The 27823-nt window shown below is 39.9% G+C and overlaps 1 protein-coding gene across 2 annotated transcripts; it reads left to right on the forward strand.

The window, feature by feature from the left end:
- Positions 1-1766: 1766 nt before the first annotated feature.
- On the forward strand, positions 1767-21183 carry LOC122542866 (heterogeneous nuclear ribonucleoprotein L-like). Of its 2 annotated transcripts, none has more exons than XM_043680969.1 (13): positions 1767-1892; positions 4911-5041; positions 7173-7410; positions 7693-7778; positions 8836-8932; positions 9313-9385; positions 14404-14463; positions 15111-15394; positions 15589-15710; positions 16685-16886; positions 20141-20198; positions 20653-20748; positions 20846-21183. In XM_043680969.1, the coding sequence occupies exons 1-13, from the start codon at positions 1821-1823 to the stop codon at positions 20902-20904; spliced, it is 1578 nt and encodes a 525-aa protein (XP_043536904.1). In that variant the 5' UTR covers positions 1767-1820; the 3' UTR covers positions 20905-21183. The 2 variants fall into 2 exon arrangements, with proteins under 2 accessions (XP_043536904.1, XP_043536903.1); XM_043680968.1 differs by having other exon boundaries at positions 1770-1913.
- The last annotated feature ends 6640 nt before the right edge of the window (positions 21184-27823 follow it).

Consider the following 27823-nt stretch of genomic DNA (forward strand, 5'->3'; position numbering starts at 1 on the left):
AGTTGTGAAGTTGGAGATGGTGAGGGGTTACATTTACGTTTTTTAATGCAGAATTGAAAATAGGGTTAAGTTCTGGGGTGGTGGTATTGGTACTTTATAAGGGGCTGAATTGAATTAGTAAGGATTATTTCTGGAATGTTGAAAACCAATCTGCTCTGCTAGTTTGACTTCTGGAAACCAATAACATGAAAACCACTTGCTTACTCCTTTGAAAAACTAGTCCCAACTGGGGCACGGATGCGTGTATAATTAGAATGTTTAAACGACATTTGGATAGATAAACAAATAGGGAAGATTTGCAGGAATATGAGCCAGGAGCAGGCAGGTGGGACTAGTTTAGTTTGAGATTATGTTTGGCATGGACTGGTTGGACCAAATGGTCTGTTTTCATGCTGTATGACTGAATATAACTATAACCTACAAACTGATGACTGCTCTGTTTATTGTTGGTATACCTCAGTTAATTGTGAACATCACCAATGGCAAGTTGATAACTGTCCCAAGTGGTGAAGTTGCAGATTTGAAATATGCACAGAAAGTCTGGACAAGCTTGCTTTAGGACAGAATTGGTCACTTGGTCCACAAGTGGAATATTAGGTACAAATTGTGGCCATGCATATGAGACTTGTCCATTTATTGAATTTCTGCATTGAGAGATTCTTGACTGGAATCAGCACAAGCCTGGTACTTTCTCCCCACCCCCACCAGCTACCTACATATAAGAACTAGGAGTGGGAGTCGGCTGCCTGTTCCACCATTTAATAAGATCATGGCTGATCTTTTCGTGGACTCAGATCCACATACCTGTGCTCTTGCCATATCCCTTAATTCCATTTTTTGTTCAGACAAAAAAAACTTATCTTGCTTTAAAACCGTTTACTGAAGTAGTATCATCAACTTTCACTGAGCAAGGAATTCCATAAACGTACAACCCTCTGCGTAAAGAAGTTCTTTTTAGTTCAGTCCTAAATCTGCTCCCTCTAATCTTGAACCTATGCCCTCTTATCCTAGTGGAAACATTCTCTCTACTTCTATCTTATCCCCTTCATAATTTTATGTTTCCAAAAGATCCCCCTGCCCGCAATTCCAATGAATATAATTCCAGCCGACTCTAGTCTCTCCTCACAAGCCAACCCCCTCAACTCCAGAATCAGCCTAGTGAACCTCCTCTACACCCCCTCCAATGCATCCTTTCTCAAGTACTTTGAATCCAAAATTTTCATTCTGACTGTATACATTGCTCTTTCCCTCTTCCTTTAATAGTTCACCAGGGTTTTGCTCACACGCTTCATCAAATTACATGGTTAATTGTCAGCCTAAAACTGGGATTATCATAAATTCCTCGCAAGGTGGAAGCAGGTCATTCGGCCAATCGAGTCGAATCCGTTTCTAGTGAAAGGGATGTTGAATATAATTTGAGATTCGCTAGCTGCAGGAAGCAAAGGTTCATGGTCTTTTATATAAGGTCCACATGGAGCACAGGATTGGGTTGTTCGCGATAGAGGTTCCTTTGTCAATTGATGACGTGCGCCCGCCTATCAGAGTGCGGCGATATGTGATTGACATGCTTCGTCTCCATTCGGATGTTATGATGGGCTGGATCCCACCAACGATAACCAATCGGTGCGAGATCGTAGGGCGCGCTTTGTTGCTGGCTACCAATCAGGACCGGGATGAAGGGCGAGCTCTTGGTCCCGCTTCATCAATTGGATACCGGTGAAGAAGGGGGCGGGAAAGGGCCCGGCAGCGCGACTATTTATAGCGGCTGCCATGTTGTCTCTTTCTGACGGAATCTGAAGACGGCCGGCAGTGGTGTTAAGATGGCGACCAGGCAGCAGGTGTACGACGGGCGCGCAGCAAAACGCCAGCGAACCGAAAACGATGGCAACCGAGTAAGAGGAGCCGGAGGCCGGGTACCGACTCAGGGGAAAATAAATATGGGGTGGGGGGAGCGAGAGGGGACGTTATGAATGAAGTGCTGTTGAGGCGCCGCCATTTTGTGACGCGGAGCCGGCTGTGGCACTAGACATGAGGTGAAGAGAAGTATCTGCTTTGTGTCGGTGACTTCTGTCCACCCTCCCTCTTATCCACCGGCCTATTTCCCTGGCTGCTCGTTGCCCACAGTGGGAGCCGCCTTCTCCCTGTTTCAGCGCACTTTATTCCTCTTGCGGCCGCTGTTGGAAATGGAAGTTAGGTTGGGTCGGGTATCTTGCAGACTTCCTTCCCTCCCACCTGGCCGCCATTAGTGGCGTGGTTTACCCACTGCATGACAGCGTTGGCCTTGGAGGGCGATAGCACGTGTCGGGATTTAGTGGGTAGTGGGTTGAAGCTGCATCTATCTCGAGCCGCTCGCGAACAAATGGATGTTTCGGGCGATTTATGCCCACTGCAGTACTTTAAGTCATTAAGGCATTTGGTAGACAATTCTATATTAAAATTCACAATTAAACACATTGATCTTTGTGTTATTGATTTCCTGGACAATATTGCCTCGGCTACCATGCTCTCATTTCAAATAGCTCAAAAACGCTTCATTAACTGCTTTTCCTGTAATAGCTGTTATTGTTTTATTTCCAGTACCTGCAGTTTGTCCATCTATTCTAATTCTGTTTCCAGCACGCTTTGTTTGCTAAGGCGTTTCAACTGTTCATCCAAAGTGTGTCCACAATCCTCTGGGTGAAAATCCACTCTAAATCTTGTGGCAAAAACTACTTGTTATTGACCACCTCTGCTAAAGAGAAATTTTTCTTCATATATCTAAACTTCTCTACATTGTATATGTCTGAGAGACCCACTCCCCTCTACACCTCTGCTCCTAGGAAACCAACCCCATACTATTGATTTTACGTCATAGCTAATTTGCTCCAGTTTAGACATCATTCCAGTGAATATTTTCTGCACCCTCTCTGGTGCAATCACATCCTTCCCACAGGCCCTTTACATCCATTCAAGGTATTGGGCCTTGATTCATTTTCAAATCCTGGCCCTCACAATTTCGCTCTTGTTCAATAGGACACCAGAATGTCTGCCTTTGTCTGTGGTCAAACCCTGGAGTGGGGCTTGAACCCAGTGCCTTGTAAACAGGACCTTCTCTCGTATAGAGCTGGATGATTTATTGCATCCCATGCAGGCATTGGGATGGGAGTGGCTGTCACTTGATACTGGAAGTTTTTAAAAATTGTTTGGGAAGGGAGTTACTGGAGTAGCAAAGAAACAGGCTCCCTGGAGCCATCTAGACACTCTCATTCCCTTCCTCTGTTGTTACTTCTCTACAAATTTATTTTTGTCAAGGAGCCACAATCTCCTTTGCTCCATGGAGGGCATTCCCATCTTTTGTAATTCAGCTCTATAATTAAAATGTCCCTATTTTTAGAGAACCATTTCACCAGATTTCTGCTCTCGTGCTCTTTCCTTCATCCATGAATGTAGTGCTTTGGCTGTGGTCTAACCGGGGCATTAACATAAGTCGAACGCATGTTTCGTATTGTATTCCTTTTTACGAAGCCTCTGGCCCCAATTGCTTTGCTAACTACTTTCAACAGATCCTGCCACTTCAATGTTTTAGGCACATGAAGTCCCTCTACCCTAAGTACTCTTGGAACTATGTCACAAGTCACAGTTTCTGTTCACTTATCTTTAAGTTCCTCACTTTGTGCTTCTCTCGATTGTCTTTCATCTGCTATTTGTGCACCCAGTCTGACAGCTGTTGCACTGAATTGGTATCATCCACACTACACGAGTTTTATGCCATTGATAGATTTTAAAACTTTGTTCGGTGTTGCAGCATACACTGTTAACCTTTGATTACCTTTGTGAGCAGGTGGTCCCATGGGCTGCAGTTATTGTTCACACCAGCTTGCAAAATGATGCAGGTTGTGTGAGAGAAACCTTTTGAGCATAGCCCTTTTTTTTGTTGTTGTTGTTCCCCAGCCAAATTATTTATTTTGTTGATTGTATATTGGTCATGGTTGCAGCCTGTTGAAAATTGTAATTGCATTTGTATGGTTCAAAGTCTTATGACCTTGAAACTGGAACTACCAAATCCTTTCACTTTACTTTCAGTTCCTTAAATGTTAAACCGGTTGTGTGCCTTATTTGTATCTGTGTAACCAGAATTATCACTTGTATTATTTGCAACTTTTATGAGAAAAACAGATTTGCTATAATTGAGGAGGTGGTAGAATTTGAAGAGTTGACCTCCTTCTGTGCTTTATCTAATCACCCTATACTTCGTCTTATTTCCTTACTCTTAATTTTTTTTTCCCTTTCACATACAATTCCTCTTTTGGCTACATTTGAATCTGCTCTACTACTTTCAGGCAGATCTTAACCGCTCAGTAAAGTTCTTCCTGTGTTGCCTGTGGTCCCTCTGTGAATAGGTTTAACTTTTTTTTTCTTGGCTTTTGACCATTATGCTTATGGCAAGTTTGTCTGCTTTGTCCAAACACTTCTATTAAATCACTTCCAGGCCTTCTGTAAACCATCTCCTAATTGAAATTCCCTATTTGTGAAAACATTCTTATCTTTTTCTGCACCCTCTCGAAGTTTGCTGCCTTCAGTCAATTAAACAATTAGTGTATAACATTCGAGACATGCAGTGAGATTGTAATTAAGAATTAGATTTGTTATGTGTACTCAAGTACAAGAGTACAGTGAAGTGTATAAAGTCTCCGTTCTTGGGCAACATCTTGCATCTCAGGTGATCTTTTTAAATTCTGGTTTTTACATTTTTAAAAAAAATGTTACTGCATTAGGGTTACCATTGCGGTTCTTCACCCTCATGAACTCCCAGTGACAATGCATGAGACCGTTGCTGCCATCAACCACAAGACCCTTGGGTGGTCAGGACTGAAAACTATACACTATCTAAATGCCTGCTGTACTAAAGTTTTTTTTTTAATCCCTTGCAGCAGCAAGATGGCAGCTATCTTGAAGATCCTCACAAACCATCCCCATCCCCTGTGGTACATGTTAGAGGATTGTCTGATGGCGTTATGGAAGCAGATCTTGTAGAAGCACTACAGGAATTTGGTGCCATCAGGTATGCTGATCAAGTTGAGTCAAGATGCTGCTTTGACTTCAGAATTATTTTTAAAACTTTGCAGATGAAGTCCTACTTGGGCTTCAAGGGTGCTGTGAATTATGAAATATGGGGACAGCCAAAGATACACAAATGTCTGACACTTGTACAAATTGATCAATGGGCAGCTTTAGAAATTCGGAAACTTTTTGAATGACAGTTCTCTTGTTTGTTGCTTGTCATTGATTGGATTCTGACAATTCTTCTTATTGTTAAGTTAAACTATAAAGGTTGACATTTTAGCTCCTGATATGAATCTAGGTAATTGTGAGGCAGAACCAAATCTACTCGCTTCATTTGTCATGAAGCGTTAACCTTTGAATGTCCTGTAGATTGTAGTGTCCTCTAACTTTACCAGTATTTATTGTCGATCCTAATTTACCTTAAGGTGGTAGTGAGTACTGGCTTGTAATGCAGCGGTTGATCCTGAAGGTGTCCCATGGTACTGTTTGTGTGTTCCATATTTTCAGCCAAGCAATAACAAAGGAACAGATGTATTTCCCATTCCAAATCAGGATTATTTGATCAGAAGGGATACTGACAGTTGATGATTTTGTGCCCTTCTAGACAGATTTCGATATGGTAGGTAAAGGTAAAGCCAAAGCCTGGGTGAGTTGATGTAGTTCTTGTAGCTGGTAAATGCTGCCAGGATGGTGAGCTAATGGTGTAGGAAATGAAAATTCTAAGGTGATGGATTAGATGTTAACCCAGCTGGTTGCTTTCTCTAGTTGTTTATTGGAATTGTACATGTCTAGGCAAATGGTGTCTTTGACTGCGCTCAATGCTTTTATGATGGAAAGGCTTTAGGATTTTAGGTAGTGGGTCACTCGGGAACACTATTATAGCTCTTAGCTGCAATATTGTGACCGGTCAGATTAAGTTTCTTGTTGTAGTGACTTGCAAGATGTTTTCAGTGATCTGGCAGTTGAATAATTTCAAAGAAAGATGATCCATCACATGGAAATGGCATGGATACCTGTAATTTGAGATTTTTTGAGCAGGGTTAAAATGTACACTGTTCTGTTGTCTTTAATAACTTCATTTATAGAGGCATTTGCTACCAAGTTAGCTGAAGCTCTGAATGCTTGGATGGTCAGTTCCTAAGTTAGTATAATTTGTCAAACTAGTGGAAAGTGCATGTAGATGCTCCTAATTGCAAGGGGCACCCTACTTCTACACAGATGGTCAACAAATGAAATAATGGTTGGGCGGGGACAAAAAAAGGACTGCAGGTGTTGGAAGTCAAACAAAATCAAATTGCTAGAAAATCTCAGCAGGTTTTTAGCATCTGGAGAGAATGCAGAGTTAATGTTTCTTCAAAACTGAATAGCTAATGAAATTGGAATGCGTTAATCAAAACTGGGCTTTAAAACTTCACAATTGCTGTTTCAAAATAGAAATAAATGACGACATGATCTTCCTCTGTACAACAGTTATCTGCTCTGCTTTATAGGTTCTCTGTTTTGGATATGTCTGGAGTGATTGTAATTTGTCTGAATTTATGCTGTTCGCTGCTAAAACAAACTCTTATGCTAATGTTATTTAAAACTAGATTTAATCACGTGTGCACATAGGAATTGCTCATGGTACATCATGGAAGACTTGGTGAAATTTTTAAATAATGCTCTGAATGTTTTGTTATCATCTAACACATTCTTTTATTGTCAGAACTCATTTTCCTTATTCTCAAATAGTATTAAGTCAGGCATTCAGATTGAAAATATGGTTAGATATTTTTTGATTAGGCATTCTTTCTCCTATCTTTATCTGTTCTGAACACGTCGGTACAGTACCTTTGGGAGAAGATGTAAAATGTTTCTGCTTTCTTTACAAACTTAACTTCAATTCTATCTGAATGGAGTTTGCTCTGTATTGTAGCCTGAAGATAAATGACACTATCCACTTTCTTTTTCAGCGGCCATGATACTGTAGACTTTGGTTTTGCTGCCAGTTTAGATTACCATTGACAGATCATGATTACTGATGGAGGTTAAATACTTTGGAAATTCTCTTCTCTGGTACTCTGAAGATTGCTAGTTATTTATGTACATGGCATTTTTTAATAATTGGCACAATATGTTTGAATTCTCAGCTATGTTGTGATGATGCCCAAGAAGAGACAGGCATTAGTGGAATTTGAAGATCTGAATGGTGCATGTGCCTGTGTCAACTTTGCAGTTGAAAGCCAGATCTATGTTGGTGCACAGCCTGCTTTTGTGAACTACTCAACTAGTCAGAAAATTTCCAGACCTGGTGATTCTGATGATTCCAGAAATGTGAACAACATACTCCTCTTCACAGTGATGAACCCCATCTATCCAATTACAACAGTGAGTTATTTTAAATTTTACAACTGCATTATGGGGTGTATTTGAATTGGAGAAAGACATGTCTGTTGGATTTGATTTTAAACTGAATGAATGAAATTCCGTTGGAAATGTGATATTTTATTGCTCATTGACGTTTGTGTGTATCATTCTTTTCCTGCTTTGGGTTGTGTAAATTTGAGGTTCACATCTTTTGCCTGCTGAGGGGGGTTATAGGTGGAAGGCTGAGTTGAGTAAATGCATGACCATTTTTGTCACAATTAATTGCTTTTTTTTATTTTTCAGGATGTTTTGTACACGATATGCAATCCATGCGGGCCTGTGCAAAGGATTGTCATATTTAGGAAGAATGGAGTCCAAGCAATGGTGGAATATCCTTTTTTTTTGGCACTAACATTTGAGCATAGAATGAGATGTGTGGCAGGAATTTGATGGAAGATTGCTGATCTATTCTACTTGTTTAACAAATTGTTGTTAGATTCTGGTGTATTCTTCAATATTTGCATATAAGTGAATTGAAGTTGAAAGATACTGGGTGGTCCCTTTAGGATTGGGAGAAACCTTTTCTTCAACATCATCCAGTGAGTGGTGAGGCTGTGGTATTCTCTGCTACAAAAAGCATTTGAGGCCAAAACATTGTTTTCAAGTAGAAAATAGATCTGATTCTTGGGTTAAAAGGCTCCAAGGGTACAGTGATGAAGGGATTTTAGGGTACGAAGTTGGATGATTAGCTATGGTCCTATTGAATGGCAGTGCAGAATCACTGCTCAATTGCCTACTGTTTCTATGCTTTTGTGAAGTATATGATTGAAAATTAGTGTAATAAATTCTTGCAGTTTGGTTGTGCCATGTTTTGGGTTTGGATTTGTTATGATTTGCAGTTAATACAATAAGGTATTTTGAAGAATACATGGTCTGAGGATTACCTGTTTTTGTGATATTCTCGTGATATTTTGTGACATGCATGGCCATAATCCCCTTTTGATTGTTGAAGTCAGATTCTATCAACCTCTAGTCCCTGTGCTTCCAGTTGGTCTGACCTCTTGTGCACCCTGTGTACTCTAGAAGAATATTTGCTGACTGGGCCCCATACTTTAGTCCTCCATTTCTAATCTGTTTATATCCCACCCTTTTTATTTTTTGAAGCTTTTTTTTAAAAAGACCAGCTGTTTCAAAGGCTTTGGTCACCAATTTGGCTGAGAGCCACTGAGTTTTTTTCAAATTTTATTTTACTAAATCTGTCATTATTTTTCCTCAGTGTAACCATTCATTAATTCTAATGACTGACCACAGAAGTCTAATAGACCATTTGAGTTAAAAATAGAGTAATGTTTGATTGTTATATTTGTAGTGCTTTAGACTTTGCATTAGCAGGCAGCTATTGTGCATCCTTAATAATTCTGTAATATTTACCTTAACATGAGGCACATTTGATTCTGTACAAAGTGCACAAAGAGCAAAAGCATCTCTCAATGGAGCAGACATTTATTCTGGATGTTGTACTTTGAAGATTGAGTATGCAAAGGTAAGTAACTTTTGAAATGTACTCCGTGACAGAGGATACTGATGTAAGATTTTAGGATGGAATCTTTAAAGTTTGTAAGGAATTGTGAAAATTGATATGGACATATTAAATGCACAATTTTGCTTTTAAAATCTTTTAACCCTCCACTTAGTGTGCTGATTTACTTCAGAATATGACATTGGTATTTGAGTGTATTGTATGCAAGCGTTCGTGTTTTGCAGTTTGATATGATACCAGCCAGCAGTACGTGCTCTGAGGCTTTGTATTGCCCTTGTGTTGCATAAGGAAACTAGGTTTTAGCCTGCATCGTGGCCCTCAGCTGAAGGGCGGATGTTCACCTAATCAGTTTATTAATCTAATTTTGATTCCACTTTCTGTAGCCTACACGTTTGAATGTCTTCAAAAATGATCAGGACACATGGGACTATACAAATCCTACTTTGGGAGGACAAGGTAATAGATTTAGTATATGCATATTCCATGTTATACAGAATTATTTGTGACTGAAATTGTACGCATTCCAATTGAAAATTATACACATTTAATCCTACACTATATTTTACAGTTTAACTTTGGTGCTGTCATTTAATAGATTTGAGAAAAGCTTCCAGCAACATTGATTTACTGCACCATAGAAATCTAACAACTGATTAGCCTTAAGGTGATGGGCTCTTGCTTTTGGTGTACAGCTTTCATTTTTCCAGTAAGTTGAGGGTTATGGAGATTGCGACTAGCTCAGTGGCAGACTCTTGATCAGGACTGAATGCATTATTGACTAACCTTTTAATAGCTCTTTGGGCTGCTGGAAAGCTTTCATGTGAGTGAGGTAATTTTGCATTGAACAATATTTTGTTTACTGTGTGTTGTAGCTTTCACTTTTAAATATGTCTTTTTAGTACGGGTTCTATTTTTGAGTTCAATGGGGCTTATGTAGATCTGTGTTGACTACGTGAACTCAAATTTATGCCAAGTGTTCCACTTCCTCTAGAAATTTGCTGTCTGCTAGGTCATTAGTCTATATTATCAGTAAGGCAAAATTGTCACGTCCGCAAATACAATACTGCGGATGCAGATATTATGGAATTAAAAAACGCTGTAAACATTGTCTTGCAGATCTGTAGCATCTAAAAGAAATTCCAGGTCATGAACAGGCTTTCTATCTTCCGAAACCTGCAGAGTATTTCTGCCACTTTCTGTTTTCAACATTATTCACCACGTGCTGGTTGTCCCCAGCAGCTATAAGTAAAATTTTAAGGGTGATGTATCTATAAGTATTAGCTGTTTTTGCTTTTGGTTATTGACAAAACTGTATTGCAGTTCACCCTTGTCAAACAGACATTGGGACAGCAGTATAATGTTTGCGTTTTGGCTTAGGTTTTTGAAGCTTGGACAGAAGGTAGGGAAAAAGCCTTTTTGAAGGGCTAAAGTTTTGCAGAATACTTTTTTTTTTCCTGCTCTTCATTGGATGTTCACTTTTCACAGTGGAGCTAATTCGGCTGCCTTTCCACATCAGGATGATTATAGATTTGGGAAGATTTAAACTAATGTTGATGTTTTCTCTAAACCTACCATTACGTCAACTTGTTAAATGAACATAACGGTATCTCCTCCATTTGAGTCTTCAACTTAAACAATTTCTCATTGCTGCATTGAGCCCTGAAATTTGGATAATTATGGTATTCTCATTCCATCTCTATGACAAGCTCAACTATATAATCCATTCATACATTTACTGAAATCAATTTTGAAGAAAAAAATTTAAACTTAAATCAAGATCCAGTGATCTAGCTGGTTCAAGACTAAGATTTGGAATTATATTGATTTAAGATGTGTCGTCATAAGGTCATCTGTACTTTGGTACTGTGGCTTGAAATTTATTTTTAGACATTTTGTGGAAGGGAATGAGTCGAAAGGAGTTGCCTGAATAAGCATAAAGACTGAACTTGAATCCTCCTGATAGCATATGTCCATGTGTAATCTTGTGATTGTGGTTCTAGACTAGGGTAGTGCATTATACAAAACCTCCAGTCTCAGGTTCAACTAAGGAATGAGCAATAAAAGTACTAACTTGACGAGCTTTGCTGGTATCTTTGGCAGCAGGTCGTTTAGATTTTACTGAATATTAGTATCGCTCATGTGGTAGTGGTGTTCAACGGTCTTGTTTAATTGCTGTAGATTTTTAATAAAATGGTTCCTCATAGGATGTATGTAGCAGAATTAATCCCATAAAAGCAGTGACTTTGGTTCCACTTACAATAAGCTTCCTTTTTGGTTAATCTACTTTGCAGAAGATTTATTCCAAATGAGATCCAGATTTTAACTATTTGGCTTTTTTAATCTAGGTGCCTTGCTCCAATCTTTTGGATTATGTAAAAATGCTTGGCTTTTGCTGTAGTTTTGTAAGGCATGTTCATTACCATCTGACCTATGCCTTGTGACTTCGCCGAGGTAGGGTATAAAGCAGCCAGCATAGTACACTGTGTTCCTGAACCATAAATCTATTAAAGTTTTGTGCATCCATTGAACACATTTGCATTTGCCTGCTTTGATATCTTACTTTCCTAAGTAACATTCAACAATGATTGTAAATTTTCATATCCTTGAAGTTCATCTAGGGTGGAAAAAAAACCTTTTTGAGTAGCTCAGGTTAAGTTTTTATGGAATTAAGATTCCAATATGATGCTTGTTTGAATAAAGGGCCTGTTTCTAAAATGCTTTCTGACTTTAATCTGACTTGTGATGCTCTGTGACTGAACTTGTCTCAATGCAGAATGTTGCTGGAAGTTTTTGCACATCCACAACAAGGTTTGACTTTCCTGACATTTGCCACCTGTGTTCCACTTGGTGTACTGGTATTTAGTGAATGTAAACACTCAGTGGTTTTCTGTGGACTGTGTACTCATCAGCATAGACTAGGTAACCGTGCTGACACTTGGAGGCAAATTGTCTTGGCTTTAGGTAATTGCTAACTGGGTTAATATTATGTTTTCATTAACTAAAATGCAAGCATTGAGGGATTTTCTGCAATCAAATATATAAACAATGCTTCTAATATTTTTGTATATATTGATCTTTGCCTTAAAGATTAGTAGGCTTTTTTGATTCACTGTTTTTGTATGGAGCACTTTAATGTTATGCTAATTGTTTTGTGAAAGCCTTCCATTAACTTGCAGAAATGTCAAGAAATCTTTACCTCACTCTACCAAGGATAGGATGGACTTAATTTTTATTTTAGTGCCTTGGCATTTTCCCTGATTTGTCCGCAATTGAGTCAGATTGCTGAGCCAACTTTTAAATTTTCATTATATGAAGCTAACTTCATTGCAGGGTTGCAAATGGAGCAAGTCCAATTTTACTCAACTACTCTCAGTAGTCAGAAGGTAATTTTGGAGTGATGTTTGATTTGGTTACCAGTTACTAGGTAACTTGGCTAACTATCTTGACTTGAGTTGAATCGGTTTAACATCTAAGTTTTTACATCTGCCATTCCCTTCTGTTACTGACTGTAATGCCAATTACGAAAACGTGTAATGGCTGCTCACTGAGTATACTACCTGTTGTACACTTTGAAGTCACCATAAAATGAAGCTGGGAGGCATGCTGCTAGTTTGGATCGTTGCAAGGTGGCAGCTTATACAAATCTAATGTCCTCTTACCCATCCAATGCATGGGTTTTAGTTACATGTTCATATGGGTATGCTTTTAAGTTAGTGCTGTAATATAATTTATCATTGCATTGAATAAAGTGGAAAGTCAAACCTGAGATTTTGGCAGCCCAAATGGTGACTGTAAACTGTGACAGCATGTATTTTTAAAGGATATTTGTATAATTACTTCATGAATTCCTTCACAATGCACAGTTGAATTCTATATGATTGTGATGACTATCTGTATCTGAATCTAATCCTAAATTGCACTATTCACCTATAATGAGCACATCTGATCCAAAATTGCATTAAATCGCCATTTAAAATTGAGGTGTACATGTGTAACCATTGGGAAGCCAAATATGCACAGTTTAAAATTAAGAGACTTCTGGAAAGTTTACAAAACTTGTGTATAAATCTGGCGTACAAGAGTATGAGCTGTTTTTAATGAAATTCAGCTGTAGCATGATCCAAATGAAGCAAACTGCATATATTTTCATTTAAATGTTGAACTATGCTAGTAGTCGGTTAATTTTAAACTCTGCTCTTGCATTATATAATCAACCATTTTCAGGGTTAAGGGCACACACAGTGCAGCAGTAATAGGCAGACCTTTCTGAAGAAGCAAGCAGAATTCTTTCCTTTTTTTCATTGAACAAGAACAGTACATCGAGTGTCATACATTGACCCAAGATTACCTTGCAGCCACAACGATACGACATGCCATCACTTACATACTGTGAGGCAAACCATCATTTTTCTAGACTTCTGAAGTGAAGGTATTGAAGGCAGACAAAAATGAGGCATATTCGCAAGAGATGTAACTGTTTCATTTTCAAGATTTCTTCAGATAAAAGGTCAAAAAACACTGCCTCATGTGAACTGATACAGAATTGTCTCAGGGGTTTTCCCGCACTTTGCTTAGAGGAACTCTCGTCATAAGACAAGTGCATTCATACAGCGCTCTTGAAGTACATGCCGAGTTCCTTCCACCAGTCAACCCAACCTGCTGAAACACCAGTTTTCTACATTCCTACATTTCAGAGAACATTCAGACATCTGCCATAAACAACTGATACTCGGCAACATGCAAGTTCAACAGGAGGGATAAGAGACACATTGTATGAGGCACATCAGTACAGCTATTTTGCTGCATAAATGATACATTACCAATGGTACACAACTTCATTTTGGACACCCATGTGGGAGATGTACACAGATCCTGCACAAGTAAGCCTTGCTACCTACCACAAAGCCCAAGACCAACACATCCAACACTACTTTCAGGAGAACGACATGGAGGAACACTGGGTTTTCATATGCTCACAACCTTTTTACTGAACCATTTGACACCTGTGAAGAATCTTTTACCTGAACTGTGAACGTGAAATTTGTTGCTAGATGCAATTGTTAGAACTAGTACTGCCTTTGTATAAAATCTCTATTCATTGCTGTAAAACGTGTAATGCAGGGTTGAAGCATATGTTTGGGGCGCCATCTTTCAAAACTGCAATAAGTTGCTGTTGAAGCATTGGGTGGTAAGAAAAAAAATGCAGACATATTGTGCACATGGACGTTGTTCTCTAACTCTGGCTGTAAGTAGAACTTTTTATGCTTGAACCTTTGTGGTATTAGATCTGTTAAGACTACACTATAAAATTCAAAGCCAAAGTTTTATATGTATCTCTGTACTGTGGAAAATATTGTAATAACTCATGAAGAAAATCAAGTTTCAATTTTTCTGTTATATTAGTTTGGCTATCTGGCAGCTTGGGCAATGCATTTAACACTGTCCTTTTCCACTACGTCCTTTCTCTTTATAAGGTGATCCTAACAAGCGACAGCGCCAGCCAGCCTTGCTTGGAGATCATCCATCCGAGTACGGTGAGGGTTGGGTGTTAATACGTTTAACAGCATACTCTTGTTTACGTCGAAACTTTAGCTTTTTCCTGCCTTTTCACTTTGAAGAAAGTGCTTAGTTTTTCCCCCTCCCTATTTTAGTGGTGTTTGCTGGGTGCAATTTGTCTTGTGACAGTTCACTGTGTTATGCAGCCAGTGATCATATACACTTGGCTTTGGTGAGTGAATCCTGCCCTTGTTTGAGGGTATAATGCACTTCCACCATGGGTTGCTGGATAGCCACCAAAACAAGTAAATTGACTGGCTATGAGTTTAGATTTTTGGTGTCTCCTCCTGCTGATTTTGTAATGAGGTTAATTGTTGTAATGCTGCACAACTGGATTGGCTGACTTTGCACTGGATTTCTTGAACAGTGCTATGAATGGCTCTACACAGTAACAAACTATCCCCATGGTCACGAAATTCCACTGTCCTTGTGCTGTCTTTAGTGAAGTTCCTGTTTTGAAGATGAAATGTAATATAACTCCCTTTACTGTCCAATATGCAGAATGTATTAAAACATTTTCACAAATGTGCCATTTCAGGTTGATAAGATTTATTTTGTGATGTGGAGGTTTTCATCGCCTTCAATGCAGCATTCGTTTTTAAATCTGTTTTGATTCCTTCCAAAGGGGCTCCCCAAGGAGGATATAGTCACTATCCAGATGATGATTATGGTCCACCTACCCATTACGAACGCCGAAGGATGGGAGGTCCACCTCCAGTGGGTGGTCCTCACCGGGGCCCACCCAGTCAACGTTATGGACCTCAGTACGGACCGCCTCCACCACCACCACCACCAGAATATGGTCCTCAAGCAGAAAGCCCAGTACTGATGGTTTATGGTTTGGACCCTTCAAGAATGAATTGTGATCGAGTGTTCAATATCTTCTGTCTGTATGGAAATGTGGAAAAGGTAAATTTTCTGCTTTTCTTGGAGGCAGAGAACCATGATGCCTTATTCCTACCGTATTACTGTTTGCCTGTTACTGTTCGGTCTATGTCCACATTTTGAGACTTGTGTGATTTTTACCACGGTTAAACAATAGTAAGTTCGTACTGAAAGACTGTGTATCTGATTATTTGTCACCTTTTTTATTGTTTTTCTAGGTGAAGTTCATGAAGAGTAAGCCAGGAGCTGCCATGGTAGAGATGGGAGATGGATTTGCTGTGGATCGTGCCATCGGCCATTTGAATAATACTTACATGTTTGACCAAAAATTAAATGTCTGGTAGGTGCTAACATTTGAAATTTTCTATGGGAGAGTGAAGGGAATAGATATAGTATTCTATCCCAAGATTTTCAAACAATAGTTAAATTAGACCAGTGCCCCCCCCCCCCCCCCCCAGTTGTGTTGAAGTAGAGTCTAGTGTTCTGAAATCCACATTGTAGGAGAGAGGAGATTTCTATCAGGGTGTTGAGCATAAACAGGAAGGAACTTTTATTCCATCGTGGATTGAAGGGGCACATTTCAAAGATGATGTGAAGACCATTACTTACACCTAGAGTGGTGGGAACCTGGATTTAGATCTGCAGTGCGATGCAAAGGCTATGGATCAAGTGCTGGAAAATAGCATTAAATAGGTGCTTGTTTTTGACTGGTGTAGACTTGATTGGCTGCAAGGTACTTTTCTGCACTGCTGACTTACTGATACGCAATTCTAGTAAAGTCTGAGGGACTCAGCAGTGTGGTGAATATTCACTCTATGTAAAATGATATTGTAGCTGGGGTATCTTAATTTTCTGCCGAATACCAAAACATTATGTCAGAAATATTGTCAGGCAGCATCTGTGAAAAGGTTCATGTTTTGCTTAAAATTAAAAATCACACTACACCAGGTTGTAGTCCAATAGGTTTAATTGGACGCACTAGCTTTTGGAGCGCCACTCCTTCAGGTGTTTGTGGTGCTCCGAAAGCTAGTGCTTCCAGTTAAACCTGTTGGACTATAACCTGGTGTTGTGATTTTTAACTTCGTACACCCCAGTCCAACACCATGTTTGCTTGATGAGCTCTTAAATTCACCGCTTGTTGTGCTTGGTATAACTTTGGATCCTGAACGGCAAGTCAGTAAAGATGGTTTTTAAAAAAATGTGGTGTCAACTGTTGATTTTGTGAAGAGAGATCGTCTGTGCAAGGAGGATGTGGTTGTGTGAGGTCCTGCTTTGGAAATTCTTGTGGTAACGGTATTTTTTTTTTCTGTGAAGTGTATCCAAACAACAAGCTATAATGGCTGGTCAATCATATGAGCTTGAAGATGGGTCCTGCAGTTTCAAGGATTTCTCTGGCTCCAGAAACAATCGCTTCACCACTCCAGAACAAGCCAGCAAAAACAGAATCCAGCACCCAAGCAATGTCCTACATTATTTCAATGCCCCTCCAGAGGTGACCGAGGAAGCCTTCTGTGAGGTACTATTTGGTTAACATTTTCAGTTAGCATATTGGGGGTCCCTATGTTTGCTTTGTCTCCTTTCTGAGCTGCTGTACTTGTTTTTTTATGTTGCACAGATACTGAAAAGATGACTGGAACGAGACTCCTGTTTATTCATTTGAATAAAAGATTTAGGTGCTTTTGCATTTAAGATAGCAGTACGAGGTGCTGTCTTTTGATCAAAACTTTGGTTTAACTGCTTGGTTAGCTGTACTGCATGGAAATAGACCTGTTGCTCCAACTCTTCCGTGCCATCCAGATATTGTAAATTAATCTTCTCCCATTTGCCAGCACCTGCCCCAGCTGAGCGAACATACCCGGAACCATGGCAGCTGGCATCTGAGCTAAAATTCTTTACGCAAACCTTCAGTGTACTTTTTAAAATGTTGTAATTATACCAGCCGTCTCCACTTTCTCTGGCAGCTCATTCTATACATGCACTACCCTCTGTGTGAAAGACATTGCATGCCCCTTTGGTCCCTTTTTTTTTCTTTCCTCCTTAAACCTACGCCAGTTTTGGGCTCTCATACAGTTTGGTTGGCTAGCCAAGGATATGAAACAAACTGCAGATGCTGGAATCTAACATAGACAAGCAGGAGGCTGGAAGAACACCATAAACCAGGCAGCATAAGGAGGTGAAGTCAATGTCAGAAGGGTTACACCCGAAAAGTTGACTTCTCTACCTCCCTGATGTTGTCTGGCTTACTGTGTTCTTCCAGCCTCTTGCTTATTCACCCTGTCCCCTTGTGATTTTATAAATCTCCTGTAAGGTCACCTCTCAGTCTCTGCTCCAAGGGGGGGATAAAAGACCTGAACTATTCAGCCCCTCCCAATCGCTCAACTTTCCAATTTTGGCTACATCCTTAAGTCTTTTCTGAACCTTTTTTAAAGTTTCACAACATCCTTCCTATAGCAGCGAGACCAGAATTGTATGTAGTATTCCAAAAGTAGCCTGACCAATGTCCTGTAAGTGACCTCCCAACTTCTACTTTCAATGCACAGTTATACAAAACACTGCTTTCACTACCCTGTCTACCTGACAGTCCAGCTTCAACGATCTAGAACCTGCATTCCAAGGTCTTTGTTCAGCAACACTCCCCAGGATCTTACCAATAAGTGCACAAGTCCTGCCCTGATTTTCCTTTCCAAAATGCAACACCTCTCATTTTTATCTAAATGAACTCTTCAGTCCGTCTGATCAAGGACCTGTTGTACTGAGGTAGCCTCATTCAATGTCCACGATACCAATATTTTTGATATCATCTGCAAACTTGCTAACCATTCCTCCTATATTCACAACCAAATGAGCAAGGGGCCCAGCACTAACTCCCATAGCTTCCTATGAAGGTCTGGAATACACCTGATCAGGTCCTGGGGATTTATCCACCTTTTATGCATTTTAACATGTCTAGCACCACTAATACCTCTTTCAAGATATCACTCTTTATTTCTCAGAGTTCTGTCTTTCCAAGCTTCCCTATTCTTCACAGTAAGGTACTATCGCAAAATACTCATTTTAGTATCTTGTCCATCTCCTGCAATTCCACATATAGATTTCATCAATCTTTTAAGGGACCTATTCTCTCCTTAATGACTTTTTTGCCCTTTTAATGTATGTGTAGAATCTTTTTGGATTCCCCTTTTAATCCCATCTGCCAATGCTATGTCCTGTTTTCCCCCCCCCTTTACCATCTTAATTTTCCTCGAGTATACTACTATTGTCATTTATACTCCTATAGGGATTCACTCAATCCCAGTTCTCCATACCTGCCATATGCCTCTTTTTCGTTTGTCATCCAGAATTCCCTACACCTACCAGCTTTACTTTGCACTTCACACTAATAGGAACATTCTGCCTCATTTTTTTTGAAGGCCTCCCAATTTCCAGCTGTCCATTTTCCCTGCAAATAGTCTATCCCAATCAACATTTGAAAGATTCTGCCTAATACTGTTAAAATCGACCTTATTCCAACTTTAACTTTTAGATCAGTTTTATCCTTTTCCATTGCTATTTTAAAACTGATAGAATTATGATCACTGGCCCCAAAGTGCTCACCTAATAACACCTCAGTCACTTACCCTGCCTTATTTTCCAAGCAAAGGTAAAGTTTGGCTCCTTTAGTAGGTTTATCCCCAAACTGAATAACCAATTTTTCTTGTACACAACAATTCCTTTCCATCTAAGCTCTTAGACTGGGACTACCACAATGTTATGTTTGGAAAGCTAAACTCTCCTACCATTACCACCCTGTCATTCTCACAAATAACCCTGAGATTTCCTTACAAATTTTGTGGGGAGTCTACAATACAATCCCAATAAAGTGGTCATCTTTCTTATTTCTCCATTCCACTCAAATAACTTCACTGTGTGTACTTCCAAGAATATCCTCCTTAAGTACAAAAATGTTATCCCTAACTGAAAATGACACTTTCCCTTCCTCTCTCGCCTCCTTTCTTTCCTTCCTATAGTATCTATACCCTTGAATGTTTTAAGCTGCCAGTTCTGTCCATCCTGAGTTGCATTTCTATAATAGCTGATATCCCAGTTGTATGCCCTAAGCCTTGTGTTAAACCTCTTGCATTGAAATACTTTTTAATTTATCAGTCTTAACCTGTTCTCTGCCATGTTCGTGCCTGCCTTGACCAGTTGACTTCCTCCATGTAACTGGAGGTGCCTCAGTGACCTGTTACTATCTGTTTGAGACGCACACGCACACCTCCCTCTCATATATGCATTCCACAGATTCACCATTTGCTACCCCGTATCCTATGACTGACCTCTCATCCTAGACCCTCACGAGGAAGCATTCATTCAATGTCTAACGTATTCACACCATTTATAACCTTGAGTGCCTCAATTTGATCCTTACAGACACCTTTTGCATTGCAAGTCTAGGGAAAATTTAAACTTGAGGAAAGGTGTCTTCACTCAAAGGGTAGTGTACCTGTGGAAATCTTACCAGAAAACTGGTGGCCAAGTCACTTCATATAATCAAGAACCAAATATCTCTTGACATATTAAGGACATCAGAGAGAAAGTAGGAATATGGTGTTGATCATAAGTGATCATCAGTCTTATTAAATAGAAGACCACAGGGCGAATGGCTACTGCCTCTTAGTTTGTTTCCAGGTGTAGTTGAACTGTTTGGCTTGAGAGTAAAAGAGTATGACTTGACCATATGAAAGTCGTCTTGAATTTCAACAGGGTACCTACAGCTGCTTTCTTTTTTAGGTATGTGATGAGTTGGGTTTGAAAAGACCATCTGCCTTCAAGTTATTTTCTGGAAAGAGTAAGTGCTGATTTGAAATTGCGATTGGAGATAAATGTATTTTTGTAGACAGTTCAGATTGGTGTACCTTGATAGCCTGTAACTAGTCTTTTCCTAGTTGAATATTAAGATGTTTTTATCAATTTGCTTTAAATCCAGAGCGTTCACTTCTTCCTCTTAGTTCAGGTTGAAAATTCAGCCTTTTTACAATCTACGTTCATAAGGAAATGTCAAATTTGCTTGTTTTCATGTTTTGTCATCTTGATAGCTGCTTAAAGCATCTCAGTCTACCATCCCATCAATTCAGTGAAATTTTCAGAAGGTCAGTTATTTCCCTCTTGTCCAGTTGACAATTTGGTAATGTTTGGTGTGTCAACAATCAAATGACCTTTTGTCTTCCAGCTCTTTGTGGTCATGGCTTGTTTTACCTACTAATATATGTTGGCAATCACTCCCAAATTTATTTCCATTGTAGGTGAGAGAAGTTCTTCTGGCCTGATTGAGTGGGATTCAAAGAACGATGCTATGGAATCGTTGTCTCTGCTGAATCACTATCAAATGAAAAACCCAAGTATGTCTTTCTACAAGTCCTTAACTAACTGGGGCTGTCATGGGAGGAATGAGGCTTGTTTATTTTGGAATAATCGATATTTTGTTCTTCCCCCTAGGTGGCCCTTACCCATACACTCTGAAACTCTGCTTCTCCACAGTGCAGCACGCCGCATGAAAACTCAAAATACTTCAGACAAGATGGACTGCGAGCTGTTCTCCATTATTGTGACTGTTGTATTTTAGTATTTTATGTGAAGTTGATAACTTGCAGTAACCCTTCATTTATGTAAAAGGCATGAGCCACAGTTATATTCCAGTTATTTTTATTTTGGTAGATTTCAGTTTAATCTTTTGTAATCTGTATTGTAGAAGTAAAATGTCCCTTCATTTTTATTAGCTGGGATTTGATGTGATCACAGCACTACAATTGAATAAATCAACAGTTTAACTGGCATGACTTTTTAAAGATGTTTTGGGGCATATTGATGATTGAGCTGACATCCTTCAGGTACACCTCTTGAGACGGTTATATTTTGTTTTGATGGATCTGGCTTACTTGTCGCTTCTGTCTGTTTTTCTCTTTCTGCCCAGTCATTTTCTTAACTCGGAAGTCTCACAACACAAGGTTATAGTACAATCAGCTTATTTGAAATTTCGGGTTTATTTCCAATCTGTTGGATGACCTGGTGTCCTGTGACTTTGTGCACTCTAGCTCCAACAGTGGCTTCCCCATATTTTCTTAACTAGGTTAATTTTGAATGCCACAGTTTGTTATGAAGGACATGGACACTTCTGGAAATCTGGACATCCATAGACATTCCCCTGTTTGCTATGTTAAGAATAGTGTCTTCAAAAGAATCCGGTCAGTGATTCTGGCAACATGACCAAGCTTTCTCCAGTCAGTTGAAATTTAAGGTGTTCAGTTGCTCTATGCTAAGAAAGACTCTTAATTCCTTGTCAACAGACTGAAAATTAATGCAATATTGTCAAAGGGCCCAATTATGTCTGACCTTTTTTAATTTCTTAATGTACAAGGTTTTTTGATTTGGTACCCCTGACAAATTTTTCTAACTCTTGTCTTTTGCTAGGAATGTTTCTTAACTATTGCTGTATTTTTTAACAAGTGGCACTCTCCTTGTTGTAAATGGTTGTTGCAGATCATTTTTTTTTTACACCTACTGACCTGTTTTATCCATTAACAGATTGGTCTTGCCATTTTTAACTAAAACTGCCCCTTGTCTCTCTCTCTTTAAATAAATCTAGGTTCTCAATTTATTCACAGTTGCCCATTTCAAGGACTGATTTTTGATCATCTGATTTGCTTACAGATAAATATTCACATTGTTTAATCTGACTTTGTGTGGCTGATTTGGCAGGTCCCATTTGATTAGTTTACTTTTATATTTAAAAGTTAAATGCTTCCCATTAAAACCCATCTGGCTTTGCTATTTGTTTTTTAATTTTAATCTCAGCAATTATGCAAGCTGTGTCACAGCAACAATCAGCCTTGTACAACAGTGCTCCAAGTCTTTGTAGAAGTAGGAAATGGGGAAAAGATTTCTAAGTTTCCACTCCGTGTTGTGATTTATTTCTTTTAAAAGTGTTCCTCCCTGTTTGATGTGTCCTTATCCTGTTGACCTTGCAGCCAGATCCACACACAGCACCCAGTCCTGGCTGTCTCTCTGCTAAACCTTTGCAACAGTAACCATTCACATGCTCCCAAGTTTAATTTTATGCTTACAATTGATCCATCTGACACTGCAATTTAATAATCATCAATTTAACCAGTGGGAAATCCACTAACGTCAATAGTCTGAGCCAGTAGAATAGGATTTTGAATAATGTTGATTCCTCCAAGTGTCAGACAGACAAGCAGTTTGTCTAACTGGGATGTTTGTTTATATTTAACTAGTAGTGACTATTTGCCAGTGCTGCCCAGTAATGATTGGTTACATGGGGACATAACTCCTTTTGAACTGAGTGCAGTGGTGTCTCTTTTGTTTAATGTCATCCAACAACTTCACTTTGTGACTTCTTGGTAGCCATGATTTAGAGATGCCAGTGTTGGACTGAGGTACAAAGTTTAAAAATCACACAACACCAGGTTGTGCTTCCACTCTGTTGGACTATAACCTGGTGTTGTGATTTTTAACTTCTTTTGTAGCCAGTTAGGTACCATGGCATCACCTTGTGGCCACTTGCTAAATGTCCCATTTCCCCCCCCCCCCCCCCCCCAGGTAATTTGGACAAGGTTTAAATTTAAATTCTAAATGCCCTAATTTCATCCATCCTGAAAAGCTAGTTTTGTGCATGCCATTTTGGCTCAATTCCCTATTGCACCACTTCTCTTGGCACCATCCCGTGAGAGCACAGGTGATGTCTGTAAGACCATAAGACAGGAGTGGAAGTAAGGCCATTTGGCCCATCGAGTCCACTCCACCATTCAATCATGGCTGATGGGCATTTCAACTCCACTTACCCGCATTCTCTCCGTAGCCCTTTAAATTCTTGATGTCACAAGGAAATATCAATCTCTGCCTTGAAGACATTTATCTTCATGTCACCTGCCCTTCTGCTGCCTCATTCAGGGTGACTGTGATTTGCATATTCTAGAATCACTGCTCTGTACTACAGACACCAAGTGAGAATTAGGTGAGCATTTTCGGAGTCCAAGAGATGTACAGCATGGAAACAGACCCTTCGGTCCAACCCGTCCATGCCTATTTACTCTATCCATGCCCCTCATAATTTTGTAAACCTCTATAAGGTCACCCCTCAGCCTCCGATGCTCCAGGGAAAACAGCCCCACCTGTTCAGCCTCTCCCAATAGCTCAAATCCTCCAACCCTAGCATCATCCTTAAATCTTTTCTGAACCCTTTCAAGTTTCACAACGTCCTTCTGATTGGAAGGAGACCAGAATTGCATGCAATATTCCAACAGTGGCTTAACCAATGTCCTGTACAGCTGCAACATTACCTCCCAATTCTTGTATTCAATACTCTGACCAATAAAGGAAAGCATACCAAACACCACCTTTACTATCCTATCTACCTGTGACTCCACTTTCAAGGAGCTATGAACCTGTACTCCAAGGTCTCATTGTTCAGCAACACTCCCTAGGACCTTACCATTCAGTGTATAAGTCATGCTAAGATTTGCTTTCCCAAATTTTGCAGAGATTTCAGCCTACGAGTGCAACCCTTAGCTTCCAGATGTAGACCGTTTCTATTTTGATCTCTGGCCTCAAACAGCTAATGAACGTTGCCTATAAATTCAAGGAATAGCACTTTTAATGAATCGCGTTACAGATATGTGGACTAAAATGAGTTCAGCAGTTTGCATAACTGGTTCAAAATGTTCTGACAATTAATAGTTCTGCTTTCACATACACACGCTCTCTAATTTTATCTAATCACAACTATCTGTACCTTTTGTCACTTAAGCTCTTCTGTCTTCCACTTTCTTGCAGATTTTCCCTTCGATATTTCATACCAACTTTCTCAGCTTCTGTACTTATTTAAAGCATATATTTCTAGTATTTTCTCATTCTGCCAAAAGTCCTATCAACGTAAAATGCTAACATACTTCTTTCCATTGAAGAAGAAACACTAGACTATTTGGGATTGCTCTATCCTTCCAATACAATCACAGCTGATTCAAGCCTCTACCTTTTTCGTTTCTCCTTCCAGCTTCCTCAATTGCCTGCATATCCAAAATTTAATGAGCCATGAACATACTGAATGTTAACAGCCCTTTGGAGGAGTTGCAGCTGCAGGATAGCACCTGTATTGTGATTTCTGGTTGATTACAATAAGAGCTTTGAAGACCATAAGAGACCGGAACAGAAGTAGGCTATTCAGTCCATTGAGTCTGTTCCACTCTTCAATGATGCATGGGTTTTCTCTGGTTTCTTTCCACAATCCAAACATGTGCAGATTAGATGAATTAGTTGCGCTAAATTGCCTAGCATGTTCAGGAATCTGTAGATTAGGTGCATTAGTCGGGGAAATATGGAGCAATGAGGTAGGGGAATGGGTCTGGGTGGGCCAAATAACCTGTTTCCACACTAGGGACTCCATGACATCATGGCAGATCTGATCATCTTCAACTCCCCTTTCCTCAATTTTCTCCAATACACGATTTCCTTAGTGATTTGTTTTTGTTTTTAAAAAAGTCTCTGCCTCAAATGTACTTAATGGCCCAGCCTCGGTCATAGAGATGTACAGCATGGAAACAGACCCTATTCCATTTGGCTCACTACCCTCACATTAAATTACTAATCTCTACCCTTTTCCACATCTCAACTCCCCTAAGAATCTTGTACATTCTAATGAGTACAAGCTTCACACATTCAACCTCAAGATAATTCCCTTCATACCCCAGAACAACCTTGTGAGCCTACTCTGAATTGGCTCCAATGCCAGTATATCTTTTCTTGGATATGAGAGCTAAAGCTGCTCACTGTATTCAAGTGAGCTGATCACTACCTTGTGTTGGTTCGCCAAGACTTCCATATTTTTATAATCCATTGCATTTGATGTAAAGCTCCTTTTATTACAATATCCCATCAGGGCGAGAAGTAGAGTAAATCTCATTTCCAGTTGAAGATACTCTTGTTGCAATTCATACTCATATTCAACTTGTGTTTTCCTGGAACTTTTGAATTCTTTTACTTAATTGCTTAACTCTTTTAAACATTTTGGGCTTTTTTTTTCAATCTTGCACTTCCACACACTTTTGAACTTATTTTGCTCAATGGAAGCTTTTCTAAGCATCTTTTTCCACTTGTTTACTGTTAAACTTTTCTCAGATTTTTCTCAATGTATAAGCTGCTTGTTTTGTTTTTAAATTTATTCATTTGCATTATACCTCCTTGCTTGTTTTGACAATTTTTATCTGTTTTAGCATTTTCCCAGCATTTTTATTGCATTTTGAAATCTCCTGACTTTCCATGTTGGAACATTTTCATTTTATGTAGAAAAGTGGAGGTCCTTTTGAACCTGCTGTGTTACTTAAATATGATCGTGGCTGATCATCTAACTCCATATCATGCCATTTTGTATCCTTTAGCTCTGTGAACTATGCTGGCTCCTTAAACATTCGATGTTTTGGCCTCTGCTGCTGTCTGCACATAAACAGCAATATAACTTTTCGCATTGTACTCCTTTTTGCTTTCCAAGATTTTGTAAATGTTTTCCTGACAGTTCAGTCTTTGAATTTGATATTAAATTTTCCTCACTTTGCTTGTTGATTTTACTTTCTTTCAATGTTGCATTTTTTCTTTTATTTTTGATGCATTTTATCAATTTTCTCAGTGAATTAGGGCAGTGAAAACGCACTTCCCCTTGAGCAACTCCTCTCACTGTCTCCAATTAAAGGGATTGGATGTGGGTCCCAGTATACTTGGTTTGTAGGTATATTTGTAGGATATGTAGAACATTTGTACTCGAGGCACCCTTTCCCATCTCCTTCATCAGTACATAGATAACTGCGTTATTGCTACTTCCTGATCTTGTCCAGAATTGAAAAAATGTTACTTTCAATATGCATTCTTAACTTGGTCTATCTCTGCTTCTTCCCTTTTCTTCCATGACATCTGTTTCCATTTCTGGAGATAAGCTGTGCAGTTAAATCCATTCCGAATTTACTGACTTCCCACAGTCACCTTGACTGTCACACTCCATGTAATGTGAACATGCAGTTCACCTAGATTCACTGTTGCATCTGTATGATGAGGTTAAAGGATGGGCTTAGTACTGCTGCCTTGCAGCACTAGAAACCAGGGTTCAATTCCACACTTGGGTGACTCTGCAAACTCCATATAGATATACTCACTGTCTGTGTGGGTTTCCTCACACAGGCCAAAGATGTGTAGATTAGGGGGATTGGCCATGCTAAATTGCCCATAGCCAGCACATCTCTGGACACTAGGTGGATTAGCCATGGGAAATTACAGGGCCACAGTGCTTTGGTAGAGGGAGGATCTGTGTGGACCTGATGGGTGAATGGCCTGCAATTACACAAAGGATTCTATGTTATGTTCTTCAACTAGGGTTCTTTGCTCCTCTGTGCTCCATCACTTAACACATCCTCATTTCAATTCTTTCCTACCCTCTCACCCCCACACGTCAGGCAATTGCCTCTTGCCATCTCACTGTCCGAGACCCAAACACACATTGCAGCTGAAGCCCATCAATCCAGTCTTCTGTCTTTCATGCTTACATGCGGACCTCTATATTGGTGAGACCGAATGCAGACTTGGTGAATGTTAGTAGAACACTTCCCCTCGAAGAATGACTCTGCACTTCTATGATGTGGAGGAGCCAGTGCTGGACTGGGGTGGACAAAGTTAAAAATCACAACAGGTTATAGTCCAAATAAACCTGTTGGACTATAACTTGGTGTGTGATTTTTAACTCTGTACTTGCAATCACGTGCCTTTTCAAACACCACCTTGCTCATTCTAACACTGCTGCAGCCAGAGGAACAGAACCTCATTTTCCACTTGCATTACAACGTTCAAGACTCCACAATGAGTTTAACAACTTGCATCCGTTTTGCTGATCACTTTTTTTCCCCTTCGCTAACCCTATGCTGTAATTATCCATTTCCTGTCATTAACATTGCCATTTACTCTCGGAGACACGTTCACTCCTCTCTCTACCTCGTATCTCTCGGATGGCTTGTGTGGTACTATGCTGCGGTGACACTGCCGGGCCGCGGGCGGCGCAATACTCTACTTGCAGTGACTCCGCCTGGCTATGGGTAGCGCTATTGTCTACTTGCGGTGACTATTGGGCCACGTGATCTACTTGCAATGACTCCGCCTGGCCATGGGCAGCGCTATTGTCTACTTGCGGTGACTATTGGGCCGCGTGATCTACTTGCAATGACTCCGCCTGGCCATAGGCAGCGCTATTGTCTACTTGCGGTGACTGCTGGGCCGGCGGCGGCGCTGTGGCATACTTGCAGTGATACTCATGGGCCACGGGCAGGCGGCGCTATGCCTTACTTGCGGTGACCACCGGGCTGTGGGCGGCGCTATGCCTTACTTGCGGTGACCGCCGGGCTGTGGGCGGTGCTGTACTCTAGT

This window comes from Chiloscyllium plagiosum, chromosome 41, assembly GCF_004010195.1.
Source record: "Chiloscyllium plagiosum isolate BGI_BamShark_2017 chromosome 41, ASM401019v2, whole genome shotgun sequence".
Lineage (NCBI taxonomy): Eukaryota > Metazoa > Chordata > Chondrichthyes > Orectolobiformes > Hemiscylliidae > Chiloscyllium > Chiloscyllium plagiosum.